This window comes from Acromyrmex echinatior, chromosome 6, assembly GCF_024713525.1.
Source record: "Acromyrmex echinatior isolate Ae372 chromosome 6, ASM2471352v2, whole genome shotgun sequence".
Lineage (NCBI taxonomy): Eukaryota > Metazoa > Arthropoda > Insecta > Hymenoptera > Formicidae > Acromyrmex > Acromyrmex echinatior.
In genome coordinates this window covers 9,177,929-9,195,345 of record NC_141857.1, presented here as the reverse complement: position 1 = coordinate 9,195,345, position 17,417 = coordinate 9,177,929, and the positions used below count along the sequence as shown (strand labels likewise).

The following is a 17,417-nucleotide window of genomic DNA, read 5'->3' as shown; positions in this document are numbered from 1 at the left end:
CACTGCGCTCGCCCGCCCAGGCCGGGCAGGTCTCGAGCGTATGTTGCGCGGTGTCCCGGTCCCCGTCGCAGTGACGACAGCGCGCGGTCGGCTCCTTACCTATGCGACTCAAGTACTCCCCGAAACATCCGTGTCCGGTGAGCACCTGCGTCGCGTGGAACGATAGTCCGCCCCATCCCCTGCCTACCCATTCCTCGAGGCAGGGGAGGATGGCCTCCACGGTCCAGGCGCCCGTTGTCGGCGGGCTGTTCTCGAGAGTGGTGCGTCACTCTCCAAAGACCCGCCGACGGGCGTTTCCTCTCAGTCGGTCAACGATCCCTGGGGTTACGATCCCCCCCGAAGCCGAATGGTTTTCACCTTGGCGTAGGTCTCCGCCAGGTCGTTGGCCACATATTCGGCAGGGAGGATTCCCGCGAGGACCATGACGGCCGCATACGACACCGTCCTGTAGGCCCTATAGATACGGAGGGCCAGCCGCCGCTGCACACTGTGCAGCCTTTCCTGTATACGGCGGCTGGCCAGGGATCTCTCGTTCCATACCGGGGCCCCGTAAAAGGCCTCGGACAGGATAGCGTACATATACGCCTGCCTGACCGACTCGTTCGGACCGCGGAGATTGGGCATGAGGCCGAGCAGAGCATCTGCCTGGCGGCCCAATCGCGGGGCTAGCTCATCGAAGTGCTCGACGAAGCCCCAGCGACCATCCAAGGTCAGGTCCAGATATTTGATAGTGGGTCCCACTGGGACGCGGACATCGTCCACCACGATATGTGCCTGAGGAGGCACCCCGCTCTTCCCGTCATGAAGAATATTGCTTCCGTTTTTGAGGGGCCACTCTCAGGCCCAACTCCCTAATGGAGCCGACTACGCACGCCACTGCGACGTTTGCCGACCCACTCTTTCCTAGATCGTGCCCCCGGCCATCACCAACGTGTCCGCGTAGCAGACGACGTGGCAGCCGGGGGGTAGGGCCGCGCGGAGAACATAGTCGTATGCGACGTTCCAAAGTAGGGGGCCCAGCACGGATCCCTGTGGAACGCCGCACGACGTGTCCTGGAGTGTGCTGGAGTCCCCGTTTATCGTGGAATTCCAGCTGCCTGTCCCGGAAGTAGTCCTCAACGACGGCGACCAGGTAGGGGTGCAAAAGGTGGTGTCCTCTCATCGCCCCCACCACCTGACCCCACGGGACGCTGTTGAAGGCGTTGGATGTCCAGAGACACCGCCCGCGGTCATCTGCTCCGAGAGGGCTCGGACTTGCCTGATGGCGTCGATCCTCGACAAGCCCTCCCGGAAGCCTGACCGTACTGACCGCGGGATAGGTTGGGACCATCCCGGGACAGGTGCTGGACGATGCGGGCAGCGACGATGCGTTCCAGCAATTTTCCCGCATCGTCCAGCAGGCAAATTGGCCTATAAACGGACGGACTCTCCGCCGGCTTGCCCTCCTTGCGTAGGAGGATAAGCCGGGCCCTCTTCCACGACCTGGGAAACCTTCCCTCCCTGAGGCAGCTCGTATAGAGCTGCCTCAGGCGATCGCTCGCGATGGGGGCCGCGGCGAGCCAGACCCTGCCGTGGATGCCGGAGGGTAGGGACGCCCGCGGTCGCCCTCTCAGGCGGGCGAAGGCCTTCGTCATCTCCTCCCCGGTGACACTCAGTTCCTCCGTCCATCCGGACGGGGGGCCGGCCTTCTCTGGGATATCTCTCTCCCTGTTGGGAAAGAGGGCGACCACCACATCCTCTAGGAACCGAGCGTCCAGGGTTTCCGTTATCGGGGGGTCCACGGACGAAGTTTCTTCGTCACAATCCTGTAGGGCCTCCCCCACGGATCCCTGTTCAGGGAGGAGACGAGCTCGTGCCAGGCGTCGGCCTTCGCCCTTCTTATGGACGCCCTAAGGGCGCTCCTTGCGTCTCGGAGCGCCCCGGCGGCCGCTTCTTTCTCCGCGTCGGTGCCCCGCCTCCTGCGGCGAGTATACGTCCTTCTGGTAGCCACTGTGGCCTGACGTAGCCCGGCTCTTCGGATCACCAGTAGGCTGCCTTTCTCGCCACAGGACGACAGCGGGGCATCGACGCGTCGCACGCGCGCGACATAGCGTCCTCGAGCCATTCGGCCTCCTCCTCCACCGTGCGGGCCGGGTCACGTTCCGGCCAGGTGGAGGAGAGGAGGCTCACCTCGAGGGCGCCGGGGTCCAGCTTTCGCAGGGCCCATCGACATTCCGTCTCACGCCGGCGGCGTTTTCGTGACACCTCCGCGGGAGTGGACACCAACTCCATATGGATCAGACGATGGTCTGTTAGCTCTTCCAGGGAGCCGGCGTCCACGTGCCATCCTCGTATCTTGATGGCAGCCGCGGGGGTCGCCCACGTCAGATCGACTCCCCCCGGGTCCCCACGAAGGTGCTGGCACGGCCTCTGTTAAGTAGGACGAGGCCGTGTCTCGCCGCCCACAGCAGGGTGCTGTTGCCTCTGGAGTCGGTGGATGGGGAACCTCACTTCAATGCGTGGGCGTTGAAGTCCCCACCAGTATAGGCCTGAGGAGCGTCGGCGTATGTACTCTCCCAGAGCCTCCAGGGCGTCCTCGTATTCCCTCCTGCCTAGGCGAGGAGGTAGCACTCCGCTACGTCGATGGGTCCCCACTCTACCAGCGTGAACCCTTCCCCCGCTAATATGGGAATCATCGGTGGGGTGTCGCGCGCGTGCTGGCTGATCACCGCCACCCGACCCAGAGAGTCCCCCGAGTTGGGGTGACTGTCCGGGATTCGGTAGGGATCTGCGGCGATGGCCAGCCCCCCCCACTCGGCGAGACACTGCATGAGCATGCTTTGTGCCCCGGCCGAGTGGTTGAGGTTTGCCTGGGCAAGGGCGAATGACATTATTTGGTCCCTCGCTCCTCGCCCTCACCGACGTTGTCGGCCGCCGCGGTGGATGTCTCTGCCACGACGGCCATCTCTACGTCGGCCACGTCTGCGGCCGACGGTGCTTCCGCAATGGTTGCCGCCGCCACGCGGGTCTGCCCTGCGACGGTGGTGGGGGGGCCATTGGGTTTCTGAACTCCCCTCTTTCCTTTAGCTTTGGCGGCGGCACATCCGCCGCCGCCGATGCGGTGCCCCGAGGGGCGGCCGAGCCTACGGCACGCGTAGCAGTCGATCGTGGCGCGGCACTCGCGCGCCGCGTGGCCGATGCTCCCGCACCTGTAGCAGCACCCGGAGCGGTCCACGGTGCTTGTGCATTTCTACTGGACGTGACCAGCTTCCAAGCACCGGAAACATTGGAGGCTCCGGGCCGACAGCAGAGCTATCCTGCAGCTCGACCACTCCACTTTAACGCGAGAAGCGGCCACCAGCTGTTTGGCTGCCTCTACGAGGCACCTCGCCCAACATGTGCCTAATTGGGGGCCCTGTTCACTTCGCCCACTTTAAACTCTCGCGAGAGTCGCCCGCAGGCCCTCGCTAGCTCCTCGGTCACCTCTGTGGAGGTGGCCGAGTCGTCCAGCCCAGAGATCTCGGCCGTCTTCGACGGACGGGACACCCTCACATCGTCCCTGTCCGCAAAGATGGCCGATAATCTCTCGGCCAGTGAATCAGCCTTCGCTCGGCTCTCGGGGCCCCTGACTTCCCATATGAGGGCCCCGGTGATGGCCCTCCTTGGGCGCAGATCCTCGATCCCCACTTGAGAGAGATCGAGGATCGCGCCTTTGCCACCACCTTCTGATAGGCGCTGGGATCGGCACACGCGAGCGTGATCGCGGCGCCATTAGGCGACCTAAGCTTAAGAGGGGGAGCCTTCTTGCCGGAGGCTTGAGGGCTTACGGCAGTGCTCCCCTTCTTTGCTCCTCCGCCCGTTTTTCCTCCGCTCTCAGTCTTTTTAGTGGGAGCAGGCGCTTTGGCGCTCTTGGGCGGCCGGGGCGGCGCCGTCTCGTTTTTCGCCGCCTGGGCGGTCGCCCTCTTGACCGCCTTCGAGACGACCTGCGCCCAGGTCGCCTCGTTGGCGTCCGCTGCGCGCGTCCCGTCCTCCGTTGTTTTGGGGACCGCGGGGGGCGACGGGTCCCTCCTCGCGGCAGGAGGGGGCATGCTGGGTGCATTCCCCTCCCGCCTTGGGGGTAGTTCCCTTTTTCTTCGCCGCGGGTTGGGTGGGAGGTTGGCCGCCCCGCTTGGCGGGGTGGTCCCTTTTGGACCGGCGCCATCGTCGGTACCACCCCCATCCCCCTCAGGAGGCGGGGCAGGAGCCGCTCGAAGATCCGCTCCATTCGGCTTTCCTCCTCGTCTCTCCCGTTGGTCCTCCCCTTCCTTTTGTTGGTAGGGGATTTCCTACCTATGGATGCGACCCTGTCCGCGGCGGTCGTCAGGGGTTTCATCTGTTTTGAAACTCCCTGCAGAGGAGACCTGAAGTATGGAGTCTTCAGGTCCTCCTACGTGACCGTCACGCGAGGCCGCGGCTCCTCCCCCTCCGCGGGAGTGGTCCGTCCCCCCCGCGTTCTAACGGGGCTGCGGGCGCCAGTCGAGCTTTCGAGACCCGACCACTTCATGGTCGAGTCCCACTCGTGGCCTGGCGCCCCATCCTTCCCCGTCATTGTACATCGGGAGGTCGACCGATCCCTCATCCTGTCATGCTCCAGGATCGCGTTCCTGGAACGGAGGAACACCAGCTCTTGGTTGAGCTTCCACCTCTCCTCCGCCCAGGTCCCGGATCCGGAGCATTCGTCTATCTGGCTGCCATCGGCCGCCAGGTCGCCGTCGCTCGTCCTCGTGATAACGGAGCTCAGGGCTGCGGACAGCTTCGTGAACGCTGTCCACAGATCCCTGATAATATCTCCTTTGATATTCTTTGACTTCTCAGCCTTCGCGATGGTCCCGAATTCGCGGGTTACCACTGCTGCGATCGCTCGCAAAGGCTGCTCGTCAAACTCGAGGACGAGTTCGACTACCCTATCCCTGACCCTCCTGGCGGACGTGGAGGATGGTTCCACCTCCGGGTCTATGATGGCCCGATGGTCCTTCCGCAGCTGCCGGGCCTTGGCCTTATCAGCCTTCTTTGTCCTTGTCTCGGCAGTAAATTTCCTGGCATGCTCGGGATTCAAAACTGGCCTCCCCCTATCTCTTCGTGGACTTCTCGGAATCCGAGGAGGAGACCACGAAGTTGGTCATCCGTTTCCGGCTCTCCCGGCTCTCGCTCCCGAAAGACCCCAGCGAGCCCGCAGATCCGACCCTCGATAGGGCGCCCTCAGAGGCGGCAGCCTCGGCGCGCGCCCCGACCTTGCTGCAGGCAGGGCTGAGACGCAATTTGTGAGGGTTACTGCCCTCGGTTTCGCCCTTGGTTGGGCGAGCATTCTCCTCGACGCTCTTGGCAGAGCGTATCCCGTCCGCATTGTTTGTATTAATAATATTGATAGACATTGCAAATATGCCCACGGCCCGCAGCGGCTCCGCCAGCCAGGGTATACCCTCACCCCTCCCCCGGAAGAGGGGGAGAGGGGGCCCCAAGTTCCCCCGGGAAGTTGGCATATGGCTCGGAATGTATCATCGGGGACACTGGCCTCCGGCCCCTTACTTCCTGTGAGCGGATGTGGTGCAAATCCACTCACGAGTTTCGGGGGTCCCTCGCCTCCGACAACGAGGACACCGCTGCGGGTGACGCCACCCGGGGCGGCCCCACGGACGATTCAGGTCACGGAAGCGGTCCTTCCGGGCCCTAGCCGCCGTGGCGACCAACGATAGTGTGCGCCGCCCGGTGTGCGACTTCGGAAGGGACGCCATCGCGGAGACACCGGGCTTCTACTGCTCAACGCTCCCCCGGCCTCGGAATACGTCCGAGCGGCCTGGAGGGAGCGGGGATCGCGCGCCCTGCCTCGGAATACGTCCGAGCGGCCGCGCGACCCCCTGCTCCGAGAGAGACGGGTGGCTCCACGACGGATCGAAGTCCGCGCGGCCTCGTCCTCCCTTACGGACAGAGTCCGCACCTCTCGAGGCGGGGGAGAGAGGCGCCCCCGGTGCAATGAGCCCAAGCTCTTAGGGACCTCCTCCCCTCTCAGTGGCATGAGCCAGCCCGCAACCAGGAGCACCCAGCATACGGGCTGACCCGCCTTGCGGAAGCACCCGCTCGCACGTTCCACACCCGGAACCCGAGGGGACCACCCCAACCCCCAGAGGGGAGGGGAGGGCACCACGGGACCCCGGGTGCGGTGGGGATTGAAGCCCACACCCGCAGGGAATAAAAATTCCCCCTAACGGTGCCGTGCCACCGGGCGATTGTAGTCAGGGCCATCAACCCCTACCGGCACAATGAGGACCTGTCCCGAAGGGACGAGACCCCTAGGAGTCCCTCCCACGAGGAGAGGAGACCCCCTTGAGGTGCCGGACCCGGTGTACAGACTCCCCCCGTTAGGAAGGAGTCCGTACAGGTTGCTCTTAGATCCCCACGAGCAGCGAAGCAACCCATGGGAGAGCCCCCTCACCACGACAAGGTGGCAACTCGCGAGGGGGTCGTCTAGTATTCCTACTTATAATATCGACCTTTATTAAGTTCAGCCTTCGCTCCAGCATCCTCTTAACGCTAAATGGTAGAATACTTGTGCACATTTATTAATTGATTGGTTGATAGTAGAAGTAACAGTTATACATATTAGTGTGATTTTTTTAGAAATAAAACTTTTATTGAAAAATTTTCCTGCAATAATGAGCAACCTGAGATAATTGATCGAGATCCGTTATGAGTATTCCGTTGAGGGAGTAAGTAGCTTTCTTCTTTTTTATTTGTAATTTCAAATATTTTTGTGCTTCTAACGTCTTTTTAGTTTTCTTTTTTCTAGTTTCTTATGATCGATAACGAACCGCAGATCAGGCTACAATTACGGAACGAGGTAGGCGTACAAATCATCCCCTCTGTAACTATAATAAATAGATTTATTTTCTAATTCACTTTTTATAATTGTTCGGAATGATCATTAATTTGAATATCTTCTCAGCAATGGTAACCAAACAGCTCACAGACACCGAGCCGTCATTGTTCAAAACATGCGGATATCTCGCTCCTGATCTAATCACGCTATCTATCTCAGATGGTATGCGACCTCCCCTTGCGCGACAGCTGAAAAGATGATCGCGCACACGTTCCGCGTGTGAACGTTCAGTTCGCTTCCCGATCCTGATCAATACGGATCATCTATCGTTAGTTCATTCATAACGCTTCTTAACCCCTGAAGAGCGAATCACACCGAAGTTTCATCGTATATTACCGTTGCATTTTACTTAACGTTTTGAGTATACGCATACCGCGAGAGCATTCAGTGCGTGAGAATTATGTAAATCTCCAGCGAGATTTCCGGTCTCGTTGCTGCTCGCAATACACTTTCTTTCGAACGGCTGTAAGAAATTACTTGATGTCGTACCAAGTGCGAATTACCTGTGCACGCATTGAATCAAGTTTCGGCTTACGAGCATCACTTACCGTCCGAATAAATTTTAATTCGAGTCAACAATAAATTTCAAATTGTTATTACAAAGAGAGTCGTTGTTATTTACACGCCGGCGAGCGAACCTTCCATACAACCTTCCATACATCAGCGTCACAAACACACAACAATAATACTTCTTTTAAATTCACTTTGTAATCCATTTTTCAGGGTGTACTTCGTTATTATATCAAAATAAAAGGATTTATAAATATTACCAATTGACAGATGATACGAACTGAGAGACATTGAGAGCGAGAGGAGCATATAGATATATGGGAAGAAGTGGACTTCTTCGTAGCTGAATTATTCTGTCTCCGGTCATATGAGCCCGATCCAGAGTCTGAAGATTGGAATTGTAAGTATCATAAATTTATATTATATGTGAATTTCTCTTCTTATGTTGCATGCTAATGTAATACTTTTTGTTTTACAGAAACAATCCTGCTTAAATACATATTATTTTATTTAAAAAAAAAACAGAAAAACAAAAGGCTACGAGCCTAAAACAATTATCATAAAATAACAAAATTATTTTGAACAGTTAAAAAATAAAATAAAACATGTCATCAATTTAAAATATGAAATTTAATTTGACCGTTAACAAGTAAACAACCCAAACGTTTCGATCCCTGTTGGATCATTTTCAATGTGACGCAAAAATAACAATGGAAATATTACATGGATAAGATATATAAAAATTAAAATTCGCTCTCGATCACAGTATCAAATATAAATCTCGCTCCAAAATAAAATGAAACTTATACGAAAGTTGTAATCGACAACAATGTATTCCTCCGGATTGTAGAATAAGGACGAACATGTTTCTATTAGAAAGTACAAAATGTAATTATAAATTATCACAGGAATATAAAATAAAAATAATAAGAGAAGTACAAAGCGAGTCGCAAATAATAAAAAGAAAGGTACGAAACGAGTCGCAAAAATAAAAATAAAAATAAAAAGGCAAAAAAACAATCTAATATTTTAAGACGTGTACATTAGAGTTAATGCCGATAAAGAAAGTGTGAAGTACTGTCATATTATACATTATATATATATTAAATTTAGTCATATAGATAAATTGAGAATAAATACCTTTTTTTGTGTGTCAAAATGATATGTTATCTATTAGGCAATGCGATGAGATTGAATGTAATCATCTCTCTAAGATGCTAAAAAATAAAGTAAAGTACACATATAAAGACAAGAAGGTTGAAATGGTAAACTAAAAAGGAAGGGGAGCACAAGAGGGAGAAAATAAAGTAGAGGGAAGAGAAAGTGGGAAGAGAAGAAATGAATAGGAAAAGAATGAGAAAGTTAAGAAGGAGAAAGAGATTGAATGATCTGTGAGTAAGTTTCAGGTAAAGATTCGGTATTTTGTTTATTGAGACCTTGTTTCTGTCTTCTAATGTGAATCATTTCAGACACCAATCTCGTGTTATACGAAGATTCGCAGTCTAAAATTTTCACCTCGTTCCATTTAAAATTATGATCAAAATTAATACGATGATCAGTTATGACAATAGGAGAACCAGTAATCTTCCTAATATCAAAGATATATTCGTATAATCTCATATTCAATTTTCTTTTTGTCTGATCAACATAACTCGCCTCACAGTCGTCACAGGAGATCTTATAAACTACATTCTGATTGGATAAGAAATTAGGCTTATCTTTTTTTCTTTTTATAAAATTTTTTAATGTGTTAGGGATAGAAAATGCTAGTTTACAATGGAACATACTAGAGATAGGAAGGAAACTTTCGGAAATAGATTTAACGTAAGGAATCGTAAAAAATTTGTCTTTCTCACGTGAATTATGTGTAATATATTTATTATATATATGAAATTTTAATTTCGTTCAATTGTAGAGAAGATAAAAGAAAGAGGATAACAATTATTTAAAAAAGTATGAATAGCATCTATCAGATTTTTTTATTGGAACCGTGGATGTGATAAAAGGATAATTTTGTCAATGAAACTGATGATAGTACCTTTTTTATGGCAAAGAGGATGGTTTGAATGGAAATTAAAGAACCTTCCGGAAAACGTCTTTTTATGATAAATGTCAAATATAATTCTCTGATTATCTATAACAAGTATTGTATCAAGAAAACTTAATCTGCCACTTGTATCTGCCAACCTCTAAAGTAAACTGCAATCTCGTATGTAAAGAGTTAAAAATATTTAAAGCGTCATTGATAGTATCAGATGGAAGTGCAAGAATGACATCGTCAACATATCTAAAATAAAACAATAATAATAATTTTTTTAAATTAATTATTATTTTTTTAAATAGCACTATATTTTTTATTTCATAATATTATAACTGATATCAAGACGAGTTCAATGATCTGCTATACTATGACCTTGAGATGATCTTACAATTAGACGTTAAGAACAAACGTAGCCATTTCGGAATGTGTGATATTCCCGAATGTAGTTCACACGTATATGTATAATAGTATGTACGTAGAAAAAATATCAATATAACTTGTAGTATAGCGTAGCTCGAATGCTTCAACAGTTCTTGTGTTTAGTCTTAGTTTATTGTTAGAGCAAATCATAGTTCAGTCTCAGTTTGTCGAAAATGTATTCCTATAAATAAGAGAAAGTTGATATGCTGTTAATATTCGGTGAATGTGAAAGAAATGCATATGAAGCTGCAATTCTGTATGCCACATGACCCGTGTGCAACAATGTTTCATTGAAAAGAATTTAAGAAATTATGGAGAATCTGAAAAGAAGAAAAGGAACAAACCGCATTTAACTGCAGACAATATTCTTATGGTCTTAGCACATTTAAAAGATCCGCACACTTCCATTCTTGCAGTTGTTACTGAAACTGGTTTATCTAAGTTCTGAGTTCTGTTCATAAGATGATAAAACAGAATACATTATCATTCTTACAAAATGACAAAAGTACAACATTTACGTATAACTGATTTACAATGTCGTTTAAATTTTATAGCATGGTTAGTTGTCACATACGAAAGTAATCCTGAAATATTACAGAATATCCTATGGACAGACGAATGTAAGTTCTCAAATAATGGTGTAATCATCATTTTTGGTCAAAGGCTAATCCTCATTGATTTCGAGAACATAATTTTCAACAGAAAGTTACAGTGAATGTTTGGTGTGGTCTAGTATATGGTCATCTGATTGGACCATACTTTTATGAACAGAATTTGACAGTCCAAGCTTCTTAAATTTTTTTCGTTCTCAACTTCCAACATTGTTGCAAGTGTTTCCAAATGATGTTGTGCAACGTATTTATTTCCAACAAGATGGTTGTCCATCTCATAACGCTCGGATTGTTGTTCAATATCTAAATTCAAAATACGGAGAACGTTGGTTGGGCATTTACGAATCAATTCCTTGGCCACCTCGGTCCCCCGATTTGTCACCACTAGATTTTTTTCTGTGGGATCATTTGCAATCAATAGTCTTGAATTGGTACGCAGTACCATTTTTCTTGGGATGCACGCATCGATAATTTATATCGCTTACTTTCCATCGAAGCAAACGATCAATGGCGATTACGCAACTTTATTGGACCGTTTCAACAACATTTTAAAGAAAAAAACGTCCCCATTTAGCGAAGAAGAAAGTGCTCTTTCATCAAGACAACGCACGGATTCACGCTACGAATTGCTTCCCCATCCAGCGTATTCGCCAGATTTAGCCTCCTGTGACTATTTCCAAACCTGAAGAGAAATGGTTCGGAGGAAAGAGATTCATCATCAGAGAGCAGCTCATCGCCGAAACAGAGGCTTATTTTGAAGGATTGGACAAATCATATTATTCGGACAGCTTGAAAAAGTTGAAGAATTGTTGGATCAAGTGTATCGAGCTGAAAGGGGATTATGTTGAGAAATAAAAATGAATCAATAAAAAAAAATGTGTTTTACTATGTTTTTCTAAAAACTTATTGACTTGCCCTCGTATCAATTCACTATAAACAGCTATCAAATTAATATCGAACCCCTATCATCTCAACATCTGATATATTTATTTTAAATGTCTATAGATATAAGGTAACAGAGATAAACATATTAATATAAGACAACATACATTTATTAAAAAATCTCACAATTCTTCCTAGTGTCGCGACCATCAGTTAAATATCTTAAATTTTGTAAAGCACAATTCTTTGCATGTCTTCCACATAGTATAGTATTATAATCATTTAGATTTCGTAGCGATTCTACATCTTTGTAATGCGCAGAGTTTCAGAGTTTCGACAATGACACCATCGATGTCGAGCATATCAGCTAGTCATTCTCGTTTTTCATGTCCTTGATATATGAAAGCTTCATCCTCTTCTATCACGACTTCCGTAATTAAATGCTTCGCCATGCTGTACGGGACTATCCCGTTATCCGCGTACAAAAGATGCGTAGATCTCCTTCCAATAATTGAAGAAAAATATATATCTTTCACTGAACACGTTGATAGTAATTGTGTGCAAAATTGATAAAAAAAAATGTGTGCAATTACGTTTCATAGATTCATATAGATTTCTCGCTTCTAGTTTAGACAAATTATCATCTTTTCTCAACAATGATAAGCTGCGAGTATTGCGACGCAAATTTTCCAATTTATCGGAAGAAAATTTTAATCTTTTGACTCGAAAAGGCGTTTTTCTATATGAATACATTGACTGCAATAAAAAATTGAACGAATTGTGCTTGCCGCCTCGCGATTCCTTCTATATCTCATTGACAACATGGTATCTGAGAGTGATTAAGTACATGCCGTCAATGTGTGCAGCAGTTCTCCATCCAAACGCTTGGTGAATATAGTGATCTGTATCTAAAAACAGATGTATTGTTGTTTGCCGACAACAATTTTTTTGAAAATTTCCACGACAATTGCATTGCGAGTTACAAGACCCCACGTACTATTACATCTTACTGGATGCCATGTTAAAGCATACAGGTTTAAAATTTAGCCAATACATACCGTACAATCAATCAAAACCGTCATACCTGACTATAACATCAACAACCTTTACAGCTGGACAATGTGTCAACTATTGCCCTATGCCGATTTCCAATGGGTCGACGATATGCACAATTTTACGACCATTGCGCTAGATTCACCGACAGGCTATATTTTCGAGGTAGAGTACCCGCAACATTTGCATGACGCGCACATTGACCTACCGTTCTGTCCGACGCGAGACCACCAGGCAAACGCAAAGATTAGATCCTCGGAACATTATGATAAACAATATTATGTCATACATTATCGCAACCTGTAGTAGTGTACTCGTCACTTTCAGTATCGCAAAAGTTCACCGTATACTGCAATTCACGCAATCTCCACGGCTTCGCGATTACATACAGGTAGAACTAAACACAAAATTTAGAACAGTGGTCAAGAACGATTTTGAGAAAAGTTTATACAAATTTATGAATAACGCAGTATTTGGAAAAATCATGGAGAATGTGTGCGTTGACGTACGTCTCATTACGCAATGGCAAGGCAGATACAGTGCGGAGACAATGATCGCGAAACCAAACTTTCAGAGTCGTAGCGTTTTCTCGGAGAATCTGATCGCGATAGAACTCCGTAAACTTGAGATGAAGTTGGACAAACCGATATACGTAGATATGTGCATCCTCGATATATCGAAAACGCATTTGTACGAATTTCACCACAAGTACATGGCACCGGTGTTTCGCGAAAAATCTAAAATTATGTATACCGACACAGATAGCCTCATATATCAGTAGCCTCGTAGAATGTGACGATATGTATGACATCGTGAAACGTGATATAAATAAATTTGACACGAGTGATTACACAGTTGACAACATGTACGGTATTCCGCTCGCAAAAAAGTTCCTGGTCTTATGAAAGATGAGAACAACGGTGCCATTATAATCGAAGGGCTTAGAGCGAAAATATACACAGTGCGTGTAGAAAAAAGGATACGAAGAAGGCGAAGAGCATCAAGAGCAACATTCTAGCGAGGTCTATAATGTTCGAAAATTACAAGTGCTTGAATGACGCAATCGAAATGACGCGGTAGTCGTGCATAAGATCTTAATTTCACGAAATGTACACCATATCGAAAGCAAAAATTGCTCTAAGTCCGCGTACGATGGTAAACGGTATATCGTGCCAGATTTCATCGACACGCTGCCATGGAGACATTACCAATGTAATGTAAGTAAAATACATTTGTATAATATGTTTAATATGTATATAACATTTTTTTTTTGATAACGGAGGGGAAATGCCTGACGCATACCCCGAGCCTCGGGGGAGAGCCCGGGGTTATGTGGGGCTTGCACCCACTAAAACCCCTCCGAGTGTCCTTACCTGGCCTTGCATGAGGGACTCCCAGGAACGCGTGCAGCATACTTCTGGGAGTCCCTCAGGCCAGTCGGCTTATTGCCGACTTCTATTCCCGCCCGGGGATTTTTATGGCGTCGTCTGAGAGACGACGTGACCCCGGGCGGTGCTTGGCACCTTCGACTTTATTCGGGCGCTGGGGGGACACCACCCCCTGACTATCTCCTTCACGACAGCCGGCAGGAAGAGATCCTCCCCTATCTCACGGACCAGGACACCGCGCTCGCCCGCCCAAGCCGGGCAGGTCTCCAGCGTATGCTGCGCGGTGTCCCGGTCCCCGTCGCAGTGGTGACAACAAGTGGTCGGCTCCTTACCTATGCGACACAGGTACTCCCCGAAACATCCGTGTCCGGTGAGCACCTGCGTCGCGTGGAACGATAGTCCGCCCCATCCCCTGCCTACCCATTCCTCGAGGCAGGGGAGGATGGCCTCCACGGTCCGAGCGCCCGTTGTCGGCGGGTCGTTTTCGAGAGTGGAGCGCCACTCTTCGAAGACCCGCCGACGGGCGTTCCTTCTCAGTCGGTCAGTGGTCCTCGGGGTAACGATCCCCCCCCGAAGCCGAATGGCCTTCACCCCGGCGAAGGTTTCCGCCAGGGCGTCGGCCACGTACTCGGCAGGGGGGATCCCCGCGAGGACCATGGCGGCGGCGTACGACATCGTCCTGTAGGCTTTACAGATGCGCAAGGCCAGCCGTCGTTGCACGCTGTGCAACTTCTGCTTTATTCGGCGGCTGGCCAGGGCCTTCCCATTCCATACCGGGGCCCCGTAAAGGGCCCCGGACAGGACGGCGTGCATATAAGCCCGCCTGACCGACCCGTTCGGACCGTGGAGGTTGGGCATGAGGCCGAGCAGAGCGTCTGCTCGGCGGCCCAACCGCGGGGCTAGCTCGTCGAAGTGTTCGACGAAGCCCCAGCGACTATCCACGGTGAGGCCCAGATATTTGATCGTTGGCCTCACCGGGACGCGGACATCGTCCACCACTATATGTGCCTGAGGGGGCACCCCGCTCTTTCCATCGTGGAAGAAAAGAGCTTCCGATTTAGCGGGGGCCACCCTCAGGCCCAACTCCTTAATGGAGCCGACCACGCACGCCACTGCGACGTTTGCCGTACCGACGGCTCTCCCCCAGGTCGTGGCCCCGACCACCACCAACGTGTCGTCCGCGTAACAAACGACGTGGCAGCCGGGGGGTAGGACCGCGCGGAGAACGTAGTCGTATGCGACGTTCCAGAGTAGGGGTCCCAACACGGACCCCTGTGGAACGCCGCACGACACGTCCCTCCGCTGCTGAAGTCCCGTTTTGTTATGGAACTCCAGCTGCCTGTCCCGGAAATAGTCCTCTATAATAGCGACCAGGTAGGGGGGCAAGAGGTGATGTCCTCTCATCGCCCCCACTACCCGGCCCCATGGGATGCTATTAAAGGCGTTGGCGATGTCAAGGGATACCGCCAACGCCACTTCCCCTCCCGCGGTCATCTGCTCCGTGAGGGCCCTGACTTGCCTGACGGCGTCGATAGTCGATAGACCCTCCCGGAAGTCATACTGACCGCGGGATAGATTGGGACCATCCCGGGACAGGTGCCGGACGATGCGGGCAGCGATGACTCGCTCCAGCAATTTCCCCGCATCGTCCAACAGGCATAACGGCCTATAAGCGGAGGGACTCTCCGCTGGCTTGCCCTCTTTACGGAGGAGGACAAGCCTGGCCCTTTTCCGGCCTGGGAAATATGCCGTCTCTGAGGCAGCTCGTGAAGAGCCGCCTCAGACGGCTGCCCACTATGGGAGCCGCGGCGAGCCAGACCCTTCCGTGTACACCAGAGGGTCCGGGCGCCCGCGGCCTCCCCTTGAGGCGAGCGAAGGCCATCACCATCTCTTCCCGGGTGACGCCCAGCTCCTCCGTCCATTCGGACGGGGGGCCGACCCTCTCCGGTATTTCCCTTTCCCTATTGGGAAAGAGGGCGGCCACCACATCCTCGAGGAACTGAGCGTCCAGGGTTTCCGTTATCGGGGGGGCCCACGGACGAAATTGCTTCGTCACAATTTTATAGGGCCTCCCCCACGGATCCCTGTCAAGGGAGGAGACGAGGTCGCGCCAAGCGTCGGCCTTCGCCCTCCTAATGGCCGCTCTAAGGTCGCTCCTAGCTTCACGGAGCGTCTCGGCGGCCACTTCCACCTCCTCGTCGGTGCCCCGTCGTCTGCGGCGGGTGAACCTCCGTCGGGCAGCTACGGCGGCCCGTCGTAGTTCAGCTATCTCCTGGGACCACCAGTAGACTGCCCTCCTCGCCACAGGATGGCAGAGGGGCATCGACGCGTCGCACGCGCGCGACATGGCGTTCCCGAGCCATTCGGCCTCCTCCTCCACCGAGCGGGCCTGGTTGGGTTCCGGCCACGTGGAGGAGAGGAGGCTCACCTCGAGGGCGCCGGGGTCCAACTTGCGCAGGGCCCATCGACGTTCCTTCTCATGTAGGCGGCGTCTTATCGACACCTCCGTGGGGGTGGACACCAGCTCCATGCGGATCAGACGATGATCCGACAATTCTCCTAAGGAGCTGGCGTCCACGTGCCAACCACGTATCCTGGCGGCAGCCGCGGGGTCGCCCACGTCAGATCGACAATGGACTCCCCCCGGGCCCCCACGAAGGTACTGGCACGGCCTCTATTCAACAAGACTAGGCCGTGCCTCGCCGCTCACAGCAGGGTGCTGTCGCCCCTGGAGTCGGTGGATGGGGAACCCCACTCTATCGCATGAGCGTTGAAGTCCCCACTCACCAGTACTGGCCTGGGGGAGCGTCGTCTGATGTGCTCCCCCAGAGACTCCAGGGCGTCCTCATATTCCCTCCTCGTTAGTCGAGGAGGGAAGTAGCACCCCGCTACATCGATGGGCCCCCACTCTACCAGAGCCAACCCCTCCGCCGCCGATATTGGAATTATCGGCGGGGTGTCGCGCGCGTGCCGGCTGACCACCGCCACTCGTCCCAGGGAGTCCCCCGCCCAGTTGGGGTGACTCTCCGGGATATGGTATGGGTCTGCGGCGATGGCCAGTCCACCCCCCCACTCGGCGAGGCACTGCATTAGCATGCTTTGCGCCCCGGCCGAGTGGTTGAGGTTAACCTGAGGACGAGGGACATTAATTGTTGTTACCTCGTTCCTCGCCCCCACCGACGTTGGATTTGTCGGCCACGTCTGCGACCGCCGTGGGGGGTGACTCCTCCACGACGGCCATCTCAATGTCGGTCACTGTTACGGCCGACGTTGTCTCTGCGGTGGTCGCCTCCGGCCCCGGGGGGGCTGTCCCGCAACGGCAGTGAGGGGGCCACTGGGCTTCTGCCCCCCCTTCTTGCCCTTCGCTTTAGCGGCGGCGCATCCGGCGCCGCCGATGCGGTGCCCCGAGGGGCGGCCGAGCTCGCGGCACGCGGGGCAATCGACCTTAGCGCGACACTCTCTCGCCGCGTGGTCGATGCCCCCACACCAGTAGCAGCACCCGGAGCGATCCACGGTGCTTGTGCATTTGGCCTGGACATGGCCAGCTTCCAAGCACCGGAAGCATTGGAGGCTCCGTGCCGGCAGCAGGGCCACCCTGCAGCTCGACCACCCCACCTTGA

At 51.9% G+C, this 17,417-nt stretch overlaps 3 protein-coding genes across 10 annotated transcripts in view; 2 read left to right on the top strand and 1 right to left on the bottom strand.

Moving 5' to 3' along the window:
• Ptp69D (Protein tyrosine phosphatase 69D) overlaps window positions 1–7,937 on the top strand; it is a 96,718-nt gene extending 88,781 nt beyond the window's left edge. Inside the window, exon 12 of the transcript XR_015545532.1 lies at window positions 7,673–7,937. The gene's annotated coding sequence lies outside the window, so the exon portion shown is untranslated. The remainder of the gene's footprint in view (window positions 1–7,672) is intronic.
• On the top strand, window positions 1,880–7,802 carry LOC147909363 (uncharacterized). Of its 8 annotated transcripts, none has more exons than XM_087407443.1 (3): window positions 4,311–6,553; window positions 6,634–7,054; window positions 7,616–7,802. In XM_087407443.1, exon 1 carries the CDS (start codon window positions 4,311–4,313, stop codon window positions 5,208–5,210), a length of 900 nt encoding a protein of 299 aa, XP_087263569.1. In that variant the 3' UTR covers window positions 5,211–6,553; window positions 6,634–7,054; window positions 7,616–7,802. The 8 variants fall into 8 exon arrangements, with proteins under 8 accessions (XP_087263576.1, XP_087263569.1, XP_087263575.1 ...); XM_087407449.1 differs by having other exon boundaries at window positions 4,311–6,722; window positions 6,803–6,853; XM_087407448.1 differs by having other exon boundaries at window positions 4,311–6,722; window positions 6,788–6,853.
• An 8,566-nt stretch (window positions 7,938–16,503) lies between the features above and the next one.
• On the bottom strand, window positions 16,504–16,893 carry LOC147909362 (uncharacterized). Its single transcript, XM_087407226.1, has one exon. The coding sequence runs from the start codon at window positions 16,891–16,893 to the stop codon at window positions 16,504–16,506; it is 390 nt and encodes a 129-aa protein (XP_087263352.1).
• Window positions 16,894–17,417: the final 524 nt, after the last annotated feature.

Bases quoted from the DNA above. Each gene is read 5' to 3' on its own strand.
- LOC147909363 (XM_087407443.1), top strand. From the start codon at position 4,311: ATGGATGCGACCCTGTCCGCGGCGGTCGTCAGGGGTTTCATCTGTTTT.
- LOC147909362 (XM_087407226.1), bottom strand. From the start codon at position 16,893: ATGCTAATGCAGTGCCTCGCCGAGTGGGGGGGTGGACTGGCCATCGCC.